The following is a 24,351-nucleotide window of genomic DNA, read 5'->3' as shown; positions in this document are numbered from 1 at the left end:
TAAAACAAGACCCGCACATCCGTAATCACGGTTTTGTAATTCGTCCCCTCAGTTTATAAATCGTAACAGATTATTAAAGAGCACCTATTTCATTGCAAAAAACAAAGTTAATTTGTGTATTTTGGTATAATACAATGTGTTCGTGTGGTTTATGGTTAAAAAAAAACACATTATTTTCCACATACTATACATTTTTGTAGCTCCAGATTTCCCACTGATTCATGTACATAACTCATAGATTTGTCTACATCACCAATTTCAGGAAGTAAACTGTTAACTACAATCCGTGTGTTTGTTGTAGTCCAAGAAAAGAGATTTATGTTGGAGACAATACCTCCAAAAATGAACAAATATGTCCACAGGACTAGAATAACACAAACTGTCTAAATGGCTTGCCACTGCTGATCTAAGAGGCGTTTTAGCTTCTCGATCGCCTTTGTAATAAACCAATATCATGGGCTTTCTGATAAACTTGTAAAGTAAATCACAAAATCTGAAATAGTCTAGAATTGCAATGTCAGTCAACAACCCATAAACAAATCCCCTGGTCGTTGAGTCTGAGACAGTGCCAGTGTGAAATTTTCTTCAGTTTATCCATAACATTAGACGGTGGTCTTTTTAACCGGTGTCCTATGTCTATCTGCATGACTCAGTGCAGGCGCTAGCCGAGCGCTGATGAGGGGGCGTCTAAAATACCAGAGGGGGCGATCGCATGAATGCATATAATTCCCCCAGCTAGGAAATACCTAGGTTTGGTACATTAAGTTTTAACGTGTTATAAACAAACATCTCTGTAATACAACCACAAAAACTACAGCTATAGTAGTTAGCAACGTACAGAGCTCTGAACAATACTACAACAACAAAAAACGCATACCTAACGTTACATATTAGCACAACACTGCTCATTTGAAGTTCAGACCCAGAGGTAGTGGCAGTTGCTGTAGTTTCTTTTTAATCCATTTTCGAATGTCCATGGTGAAATTAGTTAATGCAATATAAAACCTTGAAATTATGAAATGTCCATACTTCGTGTTTGCTTTCAGTAACTGTTAGTTCAAGAAATTTTTGAGTTGATGGTTTTCAGCCCAAAAAATTTTTAAAAGAGAAGCACACGTCTCTCTCCTAAGGCCTTGCAGTGTTTTTTTTTTATATAAAATTGAGATACAAAATAAAGCAGTACCTTACTTATATATTTTTTAAGGTCTGTAGCCGTGTAGAATATTAACAATTTTTTTTTTCTCAGAATAACAGAGGTGATCCAAAACACTGTGATGATACAGACAGGACCAGTCAGTCGACTCAAGAAGTGTACTGTAGGAGAAATCAGTGGTAGATCCGAAGAACCATTTCTGTGAGTGCTCCATTTCAGTTGATCATATGGTGATAACAATCCATCTTATGTCATATTGTATGTAGGCCTTTGCTTTTTTTGTTTTTACAGTCAACATCATTTCACAAGAAAATTTAAGCAGGCATTTGCTGTTTTTTCCCCTGAATATTCTCACCTGTATACTGTATTTGTTTTGCATCACAATTTGGGGTTGAATTTCACTATAATTAAGCTTACACCTGTGATGGGATTAGTGACATTTAATACTGGGTAGGGGAAACAAAATGGCCCGATAAAATTTCCTCTTGTGAAACTGAATAGGTTAAGGTTCAACAAGAAGTCATTCAGGGTTTTTCACATAGCCAAGAGAGAGAGAGAGAGAGAGAGAGAGAGAGAGAGAGAGAGAGAGAGAGAGAGAGAGAGAGAGAGAGAGGGGGGGGAGGGAGGAATACTGTAGATTTTGATATTGCATTGTGATTACAGTGATATTAATGCTTCTCTACAGTATGTTTTGTGCCTTGTGTACAAACACACAGAACTTGAATCTGGTATTGTGTGTTTGCAGACAATTCCAGAAAGTGGGAAACAGTATTGTTTATTGAAAAAAAGACATGCCCAAAACGATTTACACACCTAGACATTCAAATACAGATGAATAAAGTTGCTTTATTATTAATTTATTATTAATTATTCCCAGTGTTGGGGAAAGTTACTTTTAAAAGTAATGCATTACAGTACTAAGTTACTCCCCAAAAAAGTAACTAATTACTTTTCATGGAAGTAATCTTCGTTTCTGACTCAAACTGTTCCCGCTCAGGCGGACAGAGGGCCCTATTTTAACGATCTGAAACACAAGTGCGAAGCGCAACCCGCAAGTGAGTTTGTGGGCGGATCTTGGGCGCTGTTGCTATTTTCCCGGCGTGAGAAATAATTCTTGCGCCGGGCGCAAATCAATAAGGGGTTGGTCTGAAGTAGGTTCATTATTCATAGGTGTGGTTTGGGTGTAACGTCAAATAAACCAATCAGAACGCTATCCAACATTCCCTTTAAACGCAAGGGTGCAAGTTTCATGGCGTGTTGCTATTATTATGATGGATTTACCAGGCGTACGCCAGGAGCGGTTTACAGCCGAGGAGACCCACGTTCTTGTATGAGCGGTTCACAGCCGAGGAGAACCACGTTCTTGTAAGAGCAGTCAAAGACAGAGAATTTGTTTTGTATTGGGATGGGAGAAACCCGCCCAAATCAGCGTAGGTTAAACAGGCGTGAGAGGAAATAGCCACAGTCTCATCAGCTGGCATCCCCATCGTTGCGCCAAGCGCTACAATGATGTCAGGAGACGGGGGAATCCCAAGCTTGCCAGCATAAATCGGGCACGCCGTGTAACGGGAGGTGAGTCTGCCTCTACACAGACGCCAGCAGAGGACATCGCTGCGTCCACCCTCATCGCTGAAAGGGTTTGGGGGCTTTGAAATCGGACCCAAGAAACGCAAGCAAGGTCCAACCCCAAAGTACTCTTACAAATCAAGTTCATATACATTAAGGTTTCTTATGAAAACATTTTAATTATTATTTACATAAAATAAACGTAATACAGCCACACAACAAACTTATGAAAATATTTTAATCGTTATTTGCATGAGAATTTTTTAACGCAGCCACACAATAGATAAAAACTATCACCACAATGCTCACCACTATGATTCCCCTTATCTCGTGTATTAATATTTTTAAGTGTAACAATTTATGATTTGCAAAAATAACTGTTGCATCTGTGTAGATTAGATGCAAAGTGTGTGCGCGTTGTCCACGCTATACATTATGGTCAAGCATGCGCCCTTAAAATAGCATAATGAACAACGCACAACGCGCCACTGACTTTAAACTTTTTTTTTCCGGTCAGTGGCGCAATTGTTTTTTGAAACTGCAAAATAGCATCAGGGATGGTTTGCGCCGGAACACGCCTCTTTTTTTGCGCTGAACCGCCCTGGGAGCGCAAGTTCATTCCCTAGTTTGCCGACGTGCGTCTGTGGAGGGAAAAACCCGCTGTGCGCCGGTGCAAAATACGAAAGATACATGTGTCACTGACAAAGTCAATTGCGCTGGGTGCAAGATAGGGCCCAGAGTGGGTAATTCTACGTTAATATGTACAGATTCATTCAGTGCATTATTTTATTTTTAAATTGAATTAATTAAACTGAAAAGTAACTCGCATTACTTTTTTTTTAAAAGTAACTCAAATATTAATGTGTACATTTATAAAGTAATGTGTTACTTTACTCGTTACTTCAGAAAATTAATATTATTACGTAATGCGTGTTACTTGTAATGCGTTACCCCCAACACTGATTATAACTAATTACAGTTAAACTGATGGCCACCAGTAAAAATAACATGATGTTAATTACATTTTAATTAATGAAACAGTTTTTAAGCATATCTACCTCAATGCTTTTTGAACTTTTCCCATCATGTGTTTTTTAGTATTCCTTTCTGGTTTTATGAGAATGATGAAACATTTTGGCAAAAATATACTCAACAATAAGCCAAAGGCAGATGACCAAATCGCAAAAATCTCTACCGCAACTGTGTATTTACCAGGTGAACTGATATAGGCAGGTATAAATGTTGCCCAGACGGCACAAAAAATAAACATACTGAAAGAGATAAATTTGGCCTCATTAAAATTATCTGGTAGTTTCCTAGCTAAAAATGCCAGAACCAAACAGACTGCAGCAAGTAGACCGATGTATCCCAAAACTGCATAAAATGCAGCGTCTGATCCTGTGTTGCATTCTAAAATGATTTTTTTATTGTTATACCTCAGAGCTTTATCAGGAAACGGTGGGTTTATTTTAAGCCACAGTACACAGATGACTATTTGAATCGCAGTACATGAGAACACAATAATTCTTTGTTGAACTGGCCCAAATCTTCCAGCCATATTATTTCCTGGTTGTGTGGCTCTGAAAGCAGTGACGACTACTATGGTTTTTCCCAAAACACAAGAAATGCACAACGCAAAAATAACCCCGAATGCTGTGTGACGTAGCATACATGACCAGACTGTTGGTTCACCAATAAACGTAAGTGGACAGAGGAAGCAAAAGAACAGAGAAACTAGTAATAACAAGCTCAGCTCTGAATTGTTAGCTTTAACTATAGGTGTTTCTCGAAAGTGGATAAAAACAATAATAGTGGCTAAAGTAATACTGGCACCAAATAGTGATAGAGCTGTCAGAATTATCCCCATTGTTTCTGTATACGATAGAAACTCTATGGTTTTTATGATACACTCATCTCGCCTTTTGTTTGACCAGTATTCTTCAGGACAGAGAATGCAGTCTGCTGCTCCTATACAGTGGACAGAAAAACAAAAAAATCCTGATGTTGATTTATTTGGTGACCCTAGATATATTATACAGTAGGCAGTACAGGTGAATTGATAAAACGGTACCTGTTGTATTTGATATTGAACCATCAGCACATGGGATGCAGTCAAAGCAGCACACTGGCTGTCCTTTGATTTGTGCTTTTCTTGTGCCATTTGGGCAGACGTCTGTACAGACAGACTTTGGTATCTGACAAGTGAACATGTGTCAGACAATTCGCAATAAAAGTTAACTATAACCGTGTGTGCTATAAATACAATGTTTAAAGTACCGAATTGCCTGTGTTCCAGTGGATGTCATCCTCTTTAACTTTAAGTTTATATGTTCCATCTGTGGAGGTGCTAAAATAGCCCACTGCTACATGTTGTACCTCTCCATCTCTTAGCTGCCAGTTTATGAGCTCATAGGATGCAGGTGGATCTCCATTCTCATCAAAGAACACCTTTTCACCATATTCATCCACAAAATTCACCTTCTGCAAGCGATCGCTGACCTTAAAGTGAAGTACAAAACAGTCAATTAGTTAACTATTAAATAACATATATTGTTTAAACAGTTTGTGCCTTTTATATTTGCTCACCAGTTTAGGAGTTATCTGTGATATGTTCAGACACTGTATTATGAGATTATTTTGATCTGTTTTGCAAAATAGCAATTTATGAATGGCATGTGCAATTGCATATACAGCTTGATAGACATTATATGTTACTCTTAATTGTGTTACATCAAAAAATTTGTCTGTGTAATTAAGTTTTTCATCTCCTTTACACACTTGGTTATCAAGTGTAATGTTTGCAGATAGTGCTGAACAATTTATACAAGGTTTACAGCCAACCATTGTTTCCCAAAAGTCACTGACAAAATCAGATTGTGAAGGCGAGTAAGGACTTATGTTTTTCAAAAAGGGTCCCAGTTTGGGTATAGCCATCTTTCGTACCACAAATCCAACTGTCCCTCCAAAAGACTTAAACATTTCTGGGGTAGAGGGCCTTGCTGCAGTTACCCAGGCTTCACTTGCTATCCATTGAATTCCTGTGATGTTTTGTCTCACAACTTCTTTCATTAAAGGATAGAGATCTCCCTCTGGCACAAATGCCAAGATCACTTTTACTGTAGATTGTTTTATTAATTCAACAACTTCGTTGATTTTACTTGGGGGATATGTCCTTAAAATTGTGCCAACAAATGCAATGCAAACTCCCTCTTTTTCAACTTCTTTTGTGAAGGCTGAGATTCCATTTCTTCCATAATCATTGTCAGACTGTAAAGCGCCGATCCAGGTCCATCCGTGTCGTTGTACAAGAGAGGCCAAAGCCTTTGCCTGGTAGTAGTCACTTGGAATTGTACGAAAAAATGAGGGATATTTACTTCTGTCACTTAGACATTCACATGTTGAAAAGTAGCTTACCTAGAGTTAATAAAAAGTGAATATGAAATATAGTTGACTTTGATGCAGTAATAAAGGCACAGTTTTACATAAAATGCTAGTCGTCATTCACTTACATTCTATTGTACCAGTATGACTTACTTTCTTGCATTGAAAAATTCTGCAGAATGTTTTTAAACCACGGTTGAAAGAAAGTAATAATGGTTTGGCTGGCTTGACATGTTAAAGGTTGATTACGTAAATGCCCTTTGACAGCATCTAGAGCACTTAAAATATTTTAAAAGATGCAAGAATAATTCATTTTACCATTGGCACTCTGAATGGCCCAAGTGTCCCGGCAACTGCCAAGGACTGCGACGATCCTGATTCAGCTACAAGAGCTGTCATAGGAAGGTGACACTGAGGTGTAGTTTCCTCTTTGTCCTGCTCACTCACCAGTGTAAGAGCAGCACGTAAAACATTTGTGGGAGAAGCACAAGAGTCCATTATTTTATATCCCAAAGAAATGTTAGGAACCAAAAACTCATTCTGGTTTATCTCGTCTATCGCAAACATCATGACCTGAATCCAGCGGAAAGCACGGAGGTCAAATCTGTACAAGATTTGAGAAGAGTGATAAGGAATGCATAACTTTTGCTGATCATTTTTGAATCACAAGCATGCTTTAAACTTACCCATTACAATTAACTCTTTCAGGTTTTCTCTCAAATGAGGCAATTACATTTACTTGTTTGTTAAAAATTGGAAAAATTCCTCCAATCATGATGTCCCCAGGTTTGAAAATATAAGGCATTTCAAATTTACCAAGCAGCTGGCACGTGAAGCCCGTGTGTATGCATAGCAGACAGAGAAGTAGCAAAATATAAACCCTTCCCATGGCTGAGCACGAGCTCAAAAAGAATAAGGTTGGCTCTTATATAAAGTATCTCTCTTACACATAGCTAATATTGACCCATTATTGCTGGCTGTTTTCCAGTTAGTGTCATATATTCCCAGATGAGCGTGTTGGTGTTGTAATATGGGCACACTTATAGAGTTACAATTTCATATATGAATGATGACTGTGCACATAGTTATTTTAGACAGTTTTGTGTGTTGACCGATTTGTATAATAGTAGATAATTGTAATTTTAATGTAAGGGAGAGCGGGGTAAGTTGTCACACTGTTCATAACTCCAACACTAGAGGCTCTGTCCCTAATTCAAATAAGCCACTATGTGTGACGACTAGGCTTGTTGCGATAGTCGGTGAAACGGTGATTACCGGTGCCTCAGCCTCTCACCGGTTAGATCACTTGCCCACCGCGACACCGTCTTTCACCGTCGTTTTGATATTTTTTGTAATTAAATCATTTAGTTTCGTTAGAGAGGGCAAACACTTACAACTGAATGTGTCTTCTGTCTGAATCCAGCGGAGCTGAACGCGCGTCACAGAGCAGCGGCTGCGGGTGTCAGATTTAATTTATTCCTGTCAGACTGCGGCGAGCAGATGATGGCAGAAGCCGCGTGCTTACTCGTTTTTGTTATAGTATACATATATGATGTTTAATATAAGCGAGATAATTTTGTTGTTGTGTTTTTCATTAAGAATAATAATAAACCCATCATTCAAACAGCGCTTTATGGAGGAATAGCCGGTTGCTCTGCTTGGGACGGGCGGGTTTCTGTCAGAAGTACCTCCGCACATTGAGTCAAGCACTTAAACCAGCTGTTGCACTCGCATTTGCACGCATATTCATACGCGATTTAACGCAGTGTACGCAAGCGCTGGATTATAACAGTTGCATCTAATTCAAAAGTAAAAGTAAAATGCGCACGTCTGTATGTGCATTTATAAGCCCCTCCCACCCGGTGAAACCGATATAACCGGGTTTGTCACGCACTGTCACCGCAACAACCCTAGTGACGACTTCTTTTATAGTCAACTATGTGTTCACATGTAGTCAAGATCGCTCTAATCAGACGTTAGCACAATTTTATTCTTTTTTGTTTAAAAAGTAAAAGAATTGCCTTTACATTTTATGCAATACAACTTTGTTATGTATGATTGTTAAACAATTATTATTTTTAAAATAGAGAAGACAATAACGTGTCTTTTGATACTTTAGCTGATGTGCTTTGTTGAGCTAACCCTGAGATTTAGCCAACAGTAGCACACATGTCAGTTTGGGGCAAGTCGTCACATGCTTTTCACACTGAAAATAGTTAACCAGGGTTTTTCTAAACGCCGGGTTATTCTAAACCCAGAGTTAACAAATTCCTTCAAGTTCACGTTTCACACTGTTCATACTCAACCATAGGTTAAGAGATAGCACTGGGTATTCATAATCTGACATTCCACACTGTGCATTTCTAAACCCTGCTCATAATTATCAAGCAACCCTGAAGACCTTCATGAGCTGCTTCAGCTGTGTTTAATTGGGGTCATAACATTCTAACCCTGCTTCGTTTCACACTGCGTGTGTTTGGCACCACAATACCGGTTTAAGCCCACAAAAGCAGGGCTAGCAGGGTTTCATGACCCTGGGTTAATTTCAGGGATAACCCCCTTCTAAATTACAAGTGTGAAACGATCCTTAACCTAGGGTTAAAAGCAAGGTGTAGAACGAAGTAAACCCAGGGTTAAGCATAGTGTGAAAAGCGGTAGAGTTAACATTTCCAGTTCCGGTTTGAATTAAAAAATTCAAGTGTTCTTCTTTTTAGATAATCTAGTGACTTACCCGCGATGGAGCAAATTGTCACAAGTGAACATTCTCTGTTCAACAGTCTACAACTCCGTAATGAGATAAGATATGAAAATGTAATGGATACAACATATGTGCCCAAGACCTTATTCTTTCATTTGGAATGAGATTTATTCCATTGTGATGTATGGTGCGCAGTAAATGTTAGACAGTGTGAAAAGTGTGACAACTTACCCCGCTCTCTATTAGTTTTACATCTTTTTAAATTTGAAGTGAGTCAATGTTAAAAATGTTTTTCCTGAACAACAACTGATGCATGTTAACTGATGATTAACGGTTAACCAACTTGATGGGAATGTTACATTTGAATTAGATTAGAAAAGATACGTGTCTGTTAGCCATTAAAAATGCCAGGGGTTTACTTTTACAAAGCCAGAAAACATGATGATTCACACATCATCACACACCTGCAGTCATTATGTTAATGAAGAAAAACAAAAATAAAATGATACTGTCACGGCCGGGGGCGGACCCAAATATACTAAAGGTCACACCCCTCTCAACTCTTCCACCTCGAGGAGTTTCCCAAGACCACCCCAATGACCAGACAGACGAGTATACTACGTTTAAAATAAACTTTATTTAAATATTTAAAAAGGGAAAAGGGAAAGAGGGAAAGGGCAAGGTTAAAAACTAAAATGACTTCTTCTGCCCTCCAGGGCCACTCGTGCCAAGGACCGGGGACAGGGGCTCCTTATGGCACTGGTCCTAGAACCCGTGGCGCGCTCCGCTTCTTCCTGGAGGCAGATCAAGAACAGAAAGGTTATCACAATGTGCTTCGATGTGAATTTTACTGCTGCTCTAATCCCCCGTCTTCTCTCTCTCTCCTCTGCCTTAGGTTCGTTGTGCTGTGGACGCTACTGAAGCAGAGATCGTTAGTGGACCGTGCAGGAAAACAACTCACAACACTAGGGTTTCTATTTCACAAGGGCCTTCGTCGAGACACAGGTACGTGGTTGCTGTAGACACAGGTCAATAGCACTTCACAAAGGTAGGTTACTCACAACACTGGAGGTCTTCGTTCACACAAAACATTCCTCGTGACACAGGTAAGTGATTGCTGCCAGCACAGGTCAATAGTACTTCACAAAGGTAAGTTACTCACAACACCGGGGAGCTTCGTTCACACAGAGCTTTCCTTGAGGCACAGGTAGTGGTGGCTGTAAGCACAGGTCAATAATACTTCACAGAGGTAAGTTACTCACAATACTGGGGATCTTCGTTCACACAGAGCTTCCCTTGAGACACAGGTAAGTGGTTGCTGTAAGCACAGGTCAATATTACTTCCAGAAGCAAGTTACTCACAACACTGGGGATCTTCGTTCACACAGAGCTTTCCTTGAGACACAGGTAAATGGTTGCTGTAAGCACAGGTCAATAATACTTCACAGAGGCAAGTTACTCACAACACTGGGGATCTTCGTTCACACAGAGCTTTCCTTGAGACACAGGTAAATGGTTGCTGTAAGCACAGGTCAATAATACTTCACAGAGGTAGGTTACTCACAACACTGGGGATCCTCGTTCACACAGAGCTTTCGTTGAGACACAAGTAAATAGTTGCTGTAAGCACAGGTCAATAATACTTCACAGAGGTAAGTTACTCACAACACTGGGGATCCTCGTTCACACAGAGCTTTCCTTGAGACACAGGTAAATGGTTGCTGTAAGCACAGGTCAATAATACTTCACAGAGGTAAGTTACTCACAACACTGGGGATCCTCGTTCACACAGAGCTTTCCTTGAGACACAGGTAAATGGTTGCTGTAAGCACAGGTCAATAATACTTCACAGAGGTAGGTTACTCACAACACTGGGGATCCTCGTTCACACAGAGCTTTGCTTGAGACACAGGTAAATGGTTGCTGTAAGCACAGGTCAATAATACTTCACAGAGGTAAGTTACTCACAACACTGGGGATCCTCGTTCACACAGAGGTTTCCTTGAGACACAGGTAAATGGTTGCTCTAAGCACAGGTCGATAATACTTCACAGAGGTAGGTTACTCACAACACTGGGGATCCTCGTTCACACAGAGCTTTCCTTGAGACACAAGTAAATAGTTGCTGTAAGCACAGGTCGATAATACTTCACAGAGGTAAGTTACTCACAACACTGGGGATCCTCGTTCACACAGAGCTTTCCTTGAGACACAGGTAAATGGTTGCTGTAAGCACAGGTCAATAATACTTCACAGAGGTAAGTTACTCACAACACTGGGGATCTTCGTTCACACAGAGCTTTCCTTGAGACACAGGTAAATGGTTGCTATAAGCACAGGTCAATAATACTTCACAGAGGTAAGTTACTCACAACACCGGGGATCCTCGTTCACACAGAGCTTTCCTCGAGACACAGCTAATTGGTTGCTGTAAGCACAGATCAATAATACTTCACAGAGGTAAGTTACTCACAACACTGGGGATCCTCGTTCACACAGAGCTTTCCTTGAGACACAGGCAAGTGGTTGCTGTAAGCACCGGTCAATAATACTCCACAGAGGTAAGTTACTCACGGACAGTGGACTTTCGCTACAGCGTCAGTGCACCGTGTTCCTTCACCCGTCCGCTCAACTTCTCGGGCGTCGTAGGGACTGATGGGTCCAGTGGCACGGAGCCGAACGCTTCCCGAACTCCCCCTCTTGTTTCCACGGGGTCCCGAGTTGGGGCGAACTTTCGGTGAGGCTCCGCCACCACGCGCTTCTGTTGGATAGGTCGAACACACACACAACTATGACCCTCAGTCCACACAGTGTACTTCCAAAAATACTCACTCCTATCCACCACTGGGTTTCACCACTGCCGCTCTGTCGAAGAGTGAAGCTCTCTCAAACACCCGGGGCCAAGGCTGAATTTCACTCTCTCCGTAGGACTCGGGCCACAACAGATGTAAACCTCTCACAATTCGTCCGAGGCCGGGTGGTTCGGTCGCTACAAGCACAGCATACACACAGCAAGCACGGCACAGCACCAAGTAATAAGTGTAACTCACCCACGACACTCTTGTACACACTTCACGTGAAATTAAATATGGACTTAGCCACCAGGTTTCGATTCCCTCGAGAGGATAGCTGAGCGTTGTTTTGGTCACCGGTTGAGAGTAGGCTTATAATACTCACAGTCCCGATGTGTTGTTGGTTATTTCTCTGGCTCACCCACGCTTTCTTGTCCCGCAGGGTGTACATACCAAGCACACCGTTTGATGTCTTCAAAGGTCTTTATATTCTCTACCTCTTCTCCTCATTAGCCTATCAGCAACCGCTGTGTAAATTATCCCCACCTGGGCGAAATCAGGCTTGATTTCGTCTTCGGGGAAACCCCGGAATTCCGGTGTTCAGAGTAAAGCGTCCGGGCGGAACCATCCTCTTCCACGCTTTTGGTTCCGCCCTTACAAACCATCACCTGTGACAATACTGAAAATGTAAAAGGGATAAAATAGGCCTAGACGAAATAAGTTCTAGTAAAATTATTAACAGATTAACAAAACAATTGAGGAAAATATATTAAAGGTGACATAGAATGATTGAGCGGGGTATTTATCCTTGTTCTGTGATCTGACAGGTAGACAAATATTTTTTGTTTGGGTCTGTAATGCCTTAGAAGCTTCCTAAAAACATCTCTCAGATAGCTCTATTAGGGTGGGGGATTTTAAACAAGTGGTTTTGCACCTATTCGGCTCCCCCTACTGGCTTAACTTGCAATCTCATTACTGATTGGCTGACTTTGCTGCCACTCAAAAAATGTAGCCAATTATTTTAAAGTGGAGGGGCAGTGAGATGCCTGTGATGTCATAAGCATCAGTTTTTCAGATTGGGCCGTTTTCTGGCTGACATTTCTAAAAGAGGAATTTCTATGAGACTGAGATGTTAAGCATGTCTAGCACTTTTTGTATGCTTGTGAATGCGGGTAGACCACCATTATTCAACAAAGAGGAGGTAAAAATGTTTTTTTATTCTCTGTCCCCTTTAACAAATGAAGAGCTTGGATGCAAAAGCAACTAAATGCCACCTTTTTATTTATAGTCATAGATGTTTATTAAACGGATACCCTGGCGAAAAAAGAATATTAAACCATGATTAACTCGCCTTCAAGCAATTTTCTTCATTTATTTTCAAACAAACACAATGGGAGTTATTTTGGAAAATGTCCTGGCTCTTCCAAGCTTTATTATAGTAGTAAACAGGAACCAGGGAACACCTTCTGACTTTGAAGCCCAAAAAAGTGCACCCATACTTCACAGACATAATCTACTATGCTCCAGGAGGTTAATAAAGGCTTTCTGTGGGTAATTGATTCAATTTTGTATTTATATTTAAAAACTTATGAACCATAATAACTAGCTTCTAGTATTGGCCAAGGTGCATTAACAGATTCTTCTTCTAGTCTATTAATTCTTCTTATAGTCTATTAAGGTTACATACAGATACAGGTGTTTATATTGACTCAACAGTTAATACTATAATTTATCATAATCAAATCGGGGTCTTGGTTTTTATAATGTAGAACCTTTTTTCTTCCTGTGTGGATTTTTTTTCCTTTAGGCATTTTTAACAACCCCAAATTGAATCCATGCCAATAATAAATGTTTAAATTAGCTAAGAAATTTTGGATAGCTTATTTATTTACATTGGAATTTTGATATTTCAATGTCAGAAATGTGTTTCAAATTTTCTATTTGTATAAAAAGTTTTACTTTTCAAAAGTTTGTATTTGGCTCTGACCTTCTAAGATCGCCCAGCTATACTTTTTTAATGTGGTGGTCTAAAAATGTTTTTAAGTGACATTCCTGTCATCAAACACATAACTCCATGGACATTCAGTATTGTATAACAGGATGTTGTAAATGGCATGGTACATACAAGAAATGTCAGAAATAATGTGAGCAGCAAGTAACGCAAAATGAAACAGAAACCAACTGCTGAGAGCCCATAACATTCCAGGGTTTTATATCGGTACCAGTTCATAATTATATTAAAGCAACGGGAATGTATGGAAAACCAAAACACAAGAACAATTATGATAATTATAAACGTATAAACATTACTGCCAGGAATTGTAGCCTTGAATGCCAATAATACCACTATTGTTTTCCCCACAACGCAGGTGATGCAGAATACAAAAGTGATCCCAAATGCTGTGTGGTGAAGTTTGCAGGAACATCCGGTTGATTGCCCAGTAACAGTAAGTGGATTTAAAGAGCACCATGACATTGTAAAGAGGAGCAGAAAACTTAGCTTTGAGTTCTGGTTTCTGTGAACACAATAAAGTCTTTGTTTGTAGCTTAAATATATCCGAACTGCTCTCTGGCCAACAAAAACCATAGAGACAATCATCAGCAGCACTCTCATAATCCACTGGTGAAACCGACCAATGTTCAGCTGAGTGCAGATCTGACGTTGTTCTGGACTTTCTGTCAGCACAAATGAAATGGAAAAACACACAAATAAATGTAACTATGTTCATCATGCACATATGCCTAAGTATAGCAACCCAGCAAATACTTTAATATTTAAAAAACAAATCATAAACATGTCACCTTTTTGTTCATTGCAGAAGAACATAGCTGATCTTAAGCAACTTTTAGCCATGTGGTTGAACTTCCTCTGTTGCTGCAGTGAATATGTCAATATGTGTATGAACTGTCAGAAAGATAAAATTATGAATGATTTTCTTGGCATGTTATATTTCTCTATATTTTACATTTAATGTATCATGCTTTATGCTTTCAAATTTTGGATAGGAATTCATTTGTCATTATCTAAAAGAGAGAAATTAATAGTTGCAGTAGCATTTACAAAAGCAGAATTTTTTCTCTACCTGGGAAAAATCAGCACAGGAAAAGCAGCCGTCACTGTTTTCCCCCATAGGGGAGGTCACACACACAGACCTATGGAGTGACTGTACACACTTGCAACGCATAGTAGCACACACACAGATTGAGCAAGACATACTACAACAATCTGTCAGCTGGGGAGAGGTACACATGAGAGCTATCACATTCATGCCTTGTAATAACATAGTCACTCCCTGGAATTTGGGATTTTCCTTGAAATTAGATGACACGAACCAGGCCCCATTTCTCATCCACAGTTTCATCTGCTCATCTTCAGACATTAAAATATAAGCTTTGATAAAGCACACACAGTTCATTCTTTTTGTGTGAGTTTTGACATTAAGTTCAGAGATAATGTTAAGTCCATTTGTCCAGGAAATGTCAGAAATATTTCCCCGACCAGTGGGATAAAAGAAGTACATGTCCATAGATATTAAGTTTGGGGCATACATAAGACAATAGCTTGAACAAGGTCTTAAAGATGGATAGGAAACCTAAATAAAAAAAGACATAAAAGGATGAATCAAGCAGGCTGAATTCTGATTGAAAGAGGTTTCAAGAGCAACCTTGTGTTATTCTTTTAAAGCACCTTTAACATATACACATTTATATACATATATACACAGTTGACTCAGGTTTCCCTTTTGCTAAATCGAAAGTGTGTTTAAAAGCAGACAATTTAACAACATTTGACACTTTTTTACTTGACTGTACTTTGACATTGATGTATTTACAGTGCTCACCTCATGTAAGCACTCTGTGTTCAGTTTGGGCACCTGTGTGTGCAACCCCATTTCCTGCTCATTCAGAAGCTCACAAAAGCAGAGTACAGGGCATATTGGAAAAACCTGCACTGTGATCACTTCCAAGTTTTTCAGAGATGTAGAGTATTTTTCTACAAAGCAGCTGAAATAAAATCTAGAAGATATAGTAAAAGACTCATTCACTCATTTTGTTGCATTTACTCCCAAAAGTGATGTTTGATTAATTAAAAAAGTATGACATCAGCAACACAGCATCACATTTTCATGATCACAGTTACCCTATAAATCTTTCAATTAACATACAAACATATTGACATTTAATTGTGACAGACAGTATTAACTTAAAAAGTTAAATAACTTAAAAGTTCAAAACAAATGATACCCACCCTTTACATGCCATGGTTTCATGACTTGCTGCATGTGTAAAGGCTCTGTTAACATTGACACCTCTATGCACATTCTGTCTCTCTGCATCTCCTAGACTTGGTGATCTACAGCAAGGGTTCAGTGCTCCTGTTAGAAGAGCAAGTAGAACCACAGTGGCTCCTCTCATCTCAGAGGCTGGGTTGGTGTGGAGGTTCTGTTCAGGATAGCTTGCTAGATTTATATGCTCGGTAAGTAACACAGGAGGAAGGGACAGTTCATGTCAAACCCAAGGGTCAATTCCCAGTGGCAAGAAATACATTGCACAAATATTTGTTTTCAAGCAGCACTATGCCTGTAGAGAAATCTGGAAATGTATTAAGCTTACACCTTCAGATGGCACAGCATGTTGGTTTATTTTTTATTTTTTTAAATTAAATTATAATAAATACTCAAAATGATTTCAAATGAAATGCCAAAATATTTCAAAGTAATGGGATTTTTTTGCAGAACATTATGACTATTTTTAAAGCTTAGTCAGGATAGTAATTTAATTTTTACAATAAGGGGGGTCACACACCGGATGAGAAGCGCCACCTCGCGCCATAAAACCGAACACATTATTTTCTATGAATGTATGCACATCGGCGGCGGCTGTCCACTGTGACTCTTGACGCTGCTCAAATCCCTGTCGCCCCACTCAGATATTTTAACATTAAATAACATCATATTTATCCCACATCATTAGCGATTAACATTGGCTGCTAACTTATTTTTTGCATTTTGAAGTAGACACTAGCTAAGCTTGCGCTATTTAATGCGCACGTCCGGTGTACGATACCTCAGAGTTGTCCTAGACGCAACGCTGCGCGGCGTTCTCGTGTGCGACCCCCTTAAGTCTTTGTTGTATTTTTCTAATCTTCGTATTGTTTTAATCACTTAGATGAAAAATAAGGACAACATTTATAACACAATACTAAATGCTGTTATCTCATTTTTAACAACAGTTCTTTCTGGTTCTCGAATCTGATTGGCTAAGAGGCTTCCAGCCATGCAATATTCACTGTTTGTATCATTCCACTACTGGTCATTTTTTAATTAGTACCTGAGGCTTGTTTAACGACTTGAGCCATACTGTCACATATTTGTGACTGATAAGAGCTGTCATCGGAGTGGATGGTCACACATTCACCTGCACAAACGCTATTTTTTCATATCAATGACACTTAAAGCGCACACATATTACACTAAACAAGAACAAATAAATCAATTATGATTGATCCCAACACCGCTCTCATCTTTTGTTTCAACTGTTTAAGTCATTTTAACCCTGTTCAATGGGGGGTCTACACCTTAATAGTGCCATTTAAAACCTTAAAATGCTATACCAACATTTATCGTGAAATAGTCTCATGATGGGTTGAAAAGTCTTATGTCAGATGTGTGGCCTGTTGCATGCACATATAACCACCATGCCTAACATTCCTATAGTCCAGTGCTTCCCAAACCTTTTGCAGCATGCACCCCTTTCTAGTGTTTGACACCTGTCAAGCACCCCCCAACACATTACTCTGGTTAAACTTCACATTTTTAATTGCAGTAACTAAATACAAATATTCACTGTAGATTAGAAAACATAAAAAAATAGATTACCACCTTTTTTTGTGAGAAGTCCTGCATGTTTGTACACAGATCATCAAAATTCAGGGTAATGGATGACAGTTTTGTTAAACTTCATATTTTTAGTTGCAATAACTAAATACAAATACTCTGGTTAAACTGAAAGCAATGTAACTGTCACTGTATTTGCGTTTCTTACTTGACATTTTCTCACTCTGGCATGTAGGCCTATTTCTCTTGACCAGTACATCTCTGTCAGGTTTTTCTGGTGCCGCCTCTTCACTCCGTTCATTATCACCTGAGTCCCTTTGATCAGGTTTTTCTATTCACCGTGGTCGGAAGAGGCTGATGTAGATGGCTCATTCCGGTCCCTTGATTTCTTTAAAGTGCCCGTTTTTAACCAGGTGTCCATTTTGATGAATGTAGTAAGTGAAAAAATACATGAACGAATTATTATCGCCTAATATGAAGAGGGCGCAGGGCTATTGAGACACAGATGTGCTTGTTAAATCAGGAGTAATTAATAGCTTTTAATGTGAAATTTTATTTCTTAATAAAACTTTCCCATGTGAAGTTTACCACAGTTAAATAAGTAAAAATAATAAAGAGCCAATCTTTCCCCCCGCCATTACAAACATTCTCTCGCGCACCCCCTAGTACGAACCCTAGTTTGGGAACCACTGTTATAGTCCGTTTAGAGAGGATGGAGCAATGGGTTTAATGAGATCAGGATGAAGCGCAAATGATTCTGCATAGGACCTGCACACAGTACAGAGCAGGTTTTGCATAGCTCTGTGTAGCCTGACGCGCAGCTCTACAAAAATGTGAAAAGCGTGACCATTCTATGCAGGTTGCAACCATGTGATTGGCCTGCCAGAACCCCTCCTATCAGGTAAAAAATAGGCAATTTTTTCCACTTATGAGGGTAAAAACAAAGATGAGCCAAGTTGAGGAGTGATATTTTGCTCAATCTGCAACAAAATTCGCTGTCCATTTACCTCCATCACAGCTGGTCTTCTCAAATAACGTTCACAAAGAGCTGCTGCTACTTCTTTTGTGGGTATACCAGGGTTCTGACTAGAGGGGATATAGTTTTGGCCAAATGTCGCGAGATGTTGGGTTTAGGGTTAGGTTGAGGGTAGAATTAGAAAAAAGCAGTTCTTGCTAGATAGGATACAGCTACGATTTAAAAGTGATCGTTTAGCCACTTGCAAATTGTTGTTTGGGTGTCGATGCGGATGATGACGCACAACTATGAATGAAAACTGATGCATAGCCTACGGCATAGAGCCTATAGCGTAGGTCCTACACGGAAGTAAAATGTGGCCTTGATGGTTATAGGGCAGGTGAAAGTTGACAATGCAAATGACTTTGATAGAAAGAGGCAAGTATTGTATGTGATCTGGTCTGTAGTGATTCATCCAACAGTGGCAAAACATAAATAAATTCTTTATGACTTACATTATTTAAAAAGTGTCTTGAATAAAAATGTACTAATATGATAAATATAAATCAAAAATAAAATACTCGTTTTGAATATGTCTGCATATTTGTACATAAATGTACATTTTGAAGGCTAATTCTTAGCAAAATTTGATACATTTAACTTTGATTTCATGGCCTTTAATGTAGATTAAAAGAAAGGACAATGGAACAATGAAAGCACACATGAGGTGTATAGATGTTTATTGTTTTATTTGGTACAGGGTATTAAGAATTCTAAGTATTAAAGCTGACAAGATCTCATGTTACAGCTTAAAACATTGGCAGTGGCCATGCAGATGTCAACTGCAAAGTCACTACTTATCGTGATATTCACTTGTAAGGATCTGATAAACATTTTGCACATTTAAGATCTTACATTTGTTGGCCTACACAGTCTTTTTCCACTAGAGGGAGATGAAATATGTGATTTTACTCAGTATGTTCAGTTTTTTCCACTACTGGACACATGTGTCTTTACAGCTTTTATCATTTTCTATGCATTATATTTTTGGTAATAAATTAAACATTTGGCCTGATATGTTCCATGTATTGTTTTTTAATAAGTTTCAATATGTGCTGTTATGGTTAATGTGGCATTTTTCCCAGTAGATGCTTTTTTGTGTTGGCATCTGGTCTTAAAAGGATGACATAACATTTTGGAATGAAGATACAGAGCAATAAACTATAACTGGAAGCTAAAATGGCAAAAACCTCCACAGCTACTGTAAACTTTCCAGGTGTACTTAAATAAGCTGGGATAAATGTGATCCACACAGCACAAAATATGAGCATACTAAATGTGATAAATTTAGCTTCATTAAAGGTATCAGGCAGCTTTCGGGCCAGAAAAGCCAGAACGAAGCACAATATGGCTAATAGGCCAATGTAACCCAGAACAGTCCAGAAACCAACAGCAGAGCCTAAATGGCATTCTAGAATGACCTTCTCTCTGTAGTAGTTCATGTTCATATATGGAAAAGGAGGAGCTATTGTTAACCAAAGCACACAGATAAGAACTTGTATAAGTGTTATGGCAAAAACACTGAGTCTCTGTTGTGCAGGCCCAAACCATTTCATGACATTACTTCCTGGAAGTGTGGCCTTGAATGCCATTAACACCACTATTGTTTTCCCCAGAACACAGGAGATACAGAGGACAAAAGTGATCCCAAATGCTGTGTGACGCAACATACAGGACCACCCGGTGGGGCGACCAATGAAAGTAAGTGAACAGAGAAAACACAAAGTCAATGAGAAGAGCAACAGGAAGCTCAGCTCTGAGTTGTTGGCTTTTACTATCGGAGTGTCTTTGTTCTGAAAGAAAACTACAGATGTTAACAAAGTTAGAAATGCCCCAAGTAACCCAAACATCACCAAAATAATACCCATGATTTCGGTGAATGACAGGAATTCCACTGTCTTAATGAGACATTCATCACTTCTGCTATTGGACCAGTATCCAAAAGGGCACTTCACACAGTCAGACGCATCTAGTGTGGATGAAAATGCAATTGCAAAATGAGCCTGTTATGTCATTGCAGCTTCATCCAGTCTAAAACTGCTCCTTTAAAATATTTTATATGAGGTTTTATTAATAATTGCATTGATCGGATATGATCATTTAGATGTAAACAACTGTTAAACTTCTCCATTTGATCTTTGTTCGATGAACTGCAAGTGTTAAAAGAGCAATTAAGCAAATGTTACCTGTAGTGTTGCTAATTTCTCCTGGAGGACACTGAATACAATCATAACAGCAGATGGGTCTTCCTTGCTGCACAGCTTTCCTAGTGCCTGGAGGACAACTCTCACTGCACACAGACACAGGCACCTACCACACATCAGGGAAAAGATGTATAAAAAGAATATGCCGTGCGACATGTTTGCACATGTTTACGCAGACTTGTCTTGTTGATTTATGCCGTTACAATGCATCAGTGCCCTAACATGTTTTGATCCAAATGTTAATGTGACTCTTACACTCTTAAGGCCTCCTCCCCAGATGATATTGACAGGGTTCATGGTAAATTGTTGGCCTCGAGGTTGGGTTGCATCATAATAGCCAATTGTTGCCACATTCATGGTGCCTTTTGTGACCTTTTGTAAGTTAACCAGTTCATATCTTGCAGGGGAGTCTCCTTTGCTGTCAAAGAACAGCATTTCTCCCTCATTTGTGCTGAAATTAACGGTTTGCAGATAGTGTAAAACCTAAAATGGCAAAAAAAAAAAAAAAATTTGAGACATTTAGGAAAACTGTAAAATTTAAAAGTAAAATTAAAGTAACATCACAGGGTGACTTACTAGATAAAACATTTTTTAATAGTAATGTATTTAATAATTACATTTACATTATGCAGTCTCACCTGCCAGGGTTGTATTGTCATTGTATGTGCACAGGTGCCATTATTAAATGGGACTTTTTGTTGCTTACATGAGAGTAAATTATCTAGTGCATGAGCAACTGCATACACAGCTTGGTAGACATTGTTGGTAAATCTCAGATCGGACACATCAGTGAAGGGATGTTTCATGTATTTTAAGTTTTCAGAGCCATTACATTTCTCTTGCACACTGTAAGGACTCAGCGAGCATTTAAATACATTTTCCCAGAATTCTTTGAGAAACATGCTGTTGGGAAATTGAGAGGGGTTGACCTCCTGAAGAAAAGGTCCTAGTCCAGGGATCTGAGCGTTGCGGACAGTGAATCCTATAGATCCGATCAGCAGCGTGTGTCCTGGGGTATCAGTAAGCGAGTCGTCTGTGATCCAGGCATCACTTCCAATCCACTGCAGTCCTGTAATGTTCTGCTTGTATAACTCCCCCACCAGCATCTTAATCTCTCTGTGTGACATGAAGGCCATTATTACCTTTGATGTGGACCTTCTGATTATATCTACTATTTTTGTTAGTGAAGTTATTGACCCCGTGCTTTCAAATGATGCTGTGTACTCAACACATATTCCCTCCTCTTGGGCAGTCTTAATGAATGTGGCAATACCATTTTGACCGTAATCATTGTCATTGCTTAAGGCCCCCACCCATGTCCAGCCAAAATGTTTGATCAGCTGGGCAAGCGCTCTGCTCTGGTAGTAATCACTAGGAATAGTCCTGAAGAAGGAAGGAAACTCATTTCTGTTGCTCAGGCAGGCACAACTAGCAAAATGACTGATCTGTTTGGATAAACAAATGTGAGAGGAGCATGAGGCTGATTTTCAATCTGCAAAGCTTTCTATACACAATTTGTACATTAGCAGACTATTCTTCATGCAAACACATGTTTACTTTAAAAATATAAAGTAATTTACAATCTGAGACTACATTGCAAATATTGGAATGTATACAATGATTAAAATATCTAATTTTTAACACAAAATAATGTTTTATGATTTTTAAGATATCTTACAGAAACAGCATGACACATGTATTACATATCTTAAGGATCTGCAATTTTTATCTAACTATTCCAGTAAAATACAAAGCTCTATTTCTTAGTTTCTAATAAAGCAAATGCTTTCAAATAACATTATCAAAAAATGTTAATATAACATAGACCATCACATTTTGACTAAACTTGTGGAGTGGCAGACATACATTATGTTTACATACAAAATATATTCAAAGAATCACTGGGGTCATTGTTGATAGACTTTATACCCCACTATGTCAAATTTTTGTCTATATTATTTCAACTAATGCAGCATGTTTATCAACAGTGAGAGACAATGACAGGAACAAATTAGATCACCTTAGGTATGCCTACATAAACTAAATTTGATGATTGATCAGAAAATACAATGGTGGTATCTTACTGTGGGTATTTGAAATCTGCCCATTATTCTTGCAAAACCAATGGTTGGAGTGGATCCTGAATGACCTATGATAGCCTGTACTGTATTAGTCTTGGTGCAGTTTCCTGGATTGATGATGCTTTCTTGTCCATTGGACAGTGTGATCGCAGACTGAAGGATATTAGAGAATCCACAGGCATTAAAGATTTCATATCCCACCGTGTAGTTTGGGAGGATGCTTGGGTTTTTATTTATTTCCTCTATTGCAAAGATCATGGTGTATGCAAATTTAAATTCCCTGTAATTGATACTTTATAAGGAAAGTTAGAGAAAATTAAAAGAGACACAACATTGCACAAGAAAACACTTCTTTAAATATAAAATGTTTGATTTGTACTGTGTGGTTGAGTTTAAGCATAATATATATATATATATATATATATATATATATATATATATATATATATATATATATATATATATATATATATATATATATATATATATATATATATATATATATATATTATATAATTTAGTAAATTACAATACATCAAAACTAAAGATAAATGCATTTGATAAAGCATACTTACTCTTTGCACTTTGGTTGAGGAGGTAAGCGGTCAAACTTTGGAATTACACCGTTATATCCAGTGTAAAATGTGAAGATGCCTCCTATTTTTAGGTCTCCATCTTTAAAAAACTCTGGCAGCTGTGCGTTGCCCTGTCGCCTACAAACTGGCTGTTCTGCCCTGATCAGCACTGACATAAGCAATAACAGCTCCAGAATCAGCATTGTGGGTCAGAACTTCTTAAATGCTTTGAAACCAAACACATGCCCCTTTATATAGCCTAACATTTAGGTTGACACCCTAAACAGATGATCTACAGTACTTATTGTAATACATCAATTTCTTTTAAATAAAAAATAACCCCCCATTTAGAACCACTGGCAAAAATTAAGCAGTTAGTTAAAATTACATGTCTCAAAGTTTTGAGTTTAATTAGACTTTTATATTTTGGACAGTTGTTCAGTGCTAAGGTGTTGATAATGTATATATACAGTATAGAATACATATGCTGGCCTACACTATATACAGTATTAGATGTCTTTATATACAGGTCAAAGGATTCCATAAAATTAGGTTTATTGTTCAGTATATTAGACAAAATTATAACGACATCTAAAAACATTTGCTGTATATAGTATAGTACAGCATCAGTACATAGACTGCATTGTACAGGCCGTTCCAGTCTCAAAGCTGGTTTATCATTAGCAATAATAGCAATAATCCACTTTTAGATGACTGCTTTGGTGTCAGTAAGGCTGTGTACCATACATGTTTATTCAAACAAATATGCATAAAAGTCAAGATAAATTAACAAAAATAATAATTCTAAACTTAATATTAATTTACTGAACATAGGCCCCTAATATGTTTTCAGGACACTATTCTTCATTGTATTTTGCCTATCGATCTATGTCATGTGATGTCAGTCCTGCAAAAACCAAAGTGCATTATGGGCATCCCCGCCATTTGTAAGGTATCAAAGTTGAAGAGGTTAAAAACCTTGCAATAGGGAATGATTATTTTAGGTTTAGTGCTTGGGGTGTATTGAATTGGATATGACTGGGATTGGA

General features: G+C 38.5%; 2 protein-coding genes across 2 annotated transcripts; both read right to left on the bottom strand.

Annotated features, from left to right (window-relative positions):
* Window positions 1-3,773: 3,773 nt before the first annotated feature.
* olfcn1 (olfactory receptor C family, n1) lies at window positions 3,774-6,926 on the bottom strand. The gene is made up of 7 exons (XM_073815658.1): window positions 6,787-6,926; window positions 6,419-6,704; window positions 5,581-6,133; window positions 5,306-5,496; window positions 4,997-5,218; window positions 4,791-4,914; window positions 3,774-4,687 (listed from the first exon to the last, which is right to left on the bottom strand). The coding sequence occupies exons 1-7, from the start codon at window positions 6,903-6,905 to the stop codon at window positions 3,774-3,776; spliced, it is 2,409 nt and encodes an 802-aa protein (XP_073671759.1). The 5' UTR covers window positions 6,906-6,926.
* A 12,580-nt stretch (window positions 6,927-19,506) lies between these two features.
* Window positions 19,507-23,505, bottom strand: LOC135769334 (extracellular calcium-sensing receptor-like). The gene is made up of 6 exons (XM_065278671.2): window positions 23,303-23,505; window positions 22,731-23,019; window positions 21,285-22,091; window positions 20,902-21,129; window positions 20,629-20,752; window positions 19,507-20,411 (listed from the first exon to the last, which is right to left on the bottom strand). Exons 1-6 carry the CDS (start codon window positions 23,503-23,505, stop codon window positions 19,507-19,509), a joined length of 2,556 nt encoding a protein of 851 aa, XP_065134743.2.
* Between the last annotated feature and the right edge of the window lie 846 nt (window positions 23,506-24,351).

This window comes from Paramisgurnus dabryanus, chromosome 9, assembly GCF_030506205.2.
Source record: "Paramisgurnus dabryanus chromosome 9, PD_genome_1.1, whole genome shotgun sequence".
Lineage (NCBI taxonomy): Eukaryota > Metazoa > Chordata > Actinopteri > Cypriniformes > Cobitidae > Paramisgurnus > Paramisgurnus dabryanus.
The sequence above is the reverse complement of the archived record's forward strand: the minus strand, read 5'-3'. Positions and strand labels throughout refer to the sequence as shown.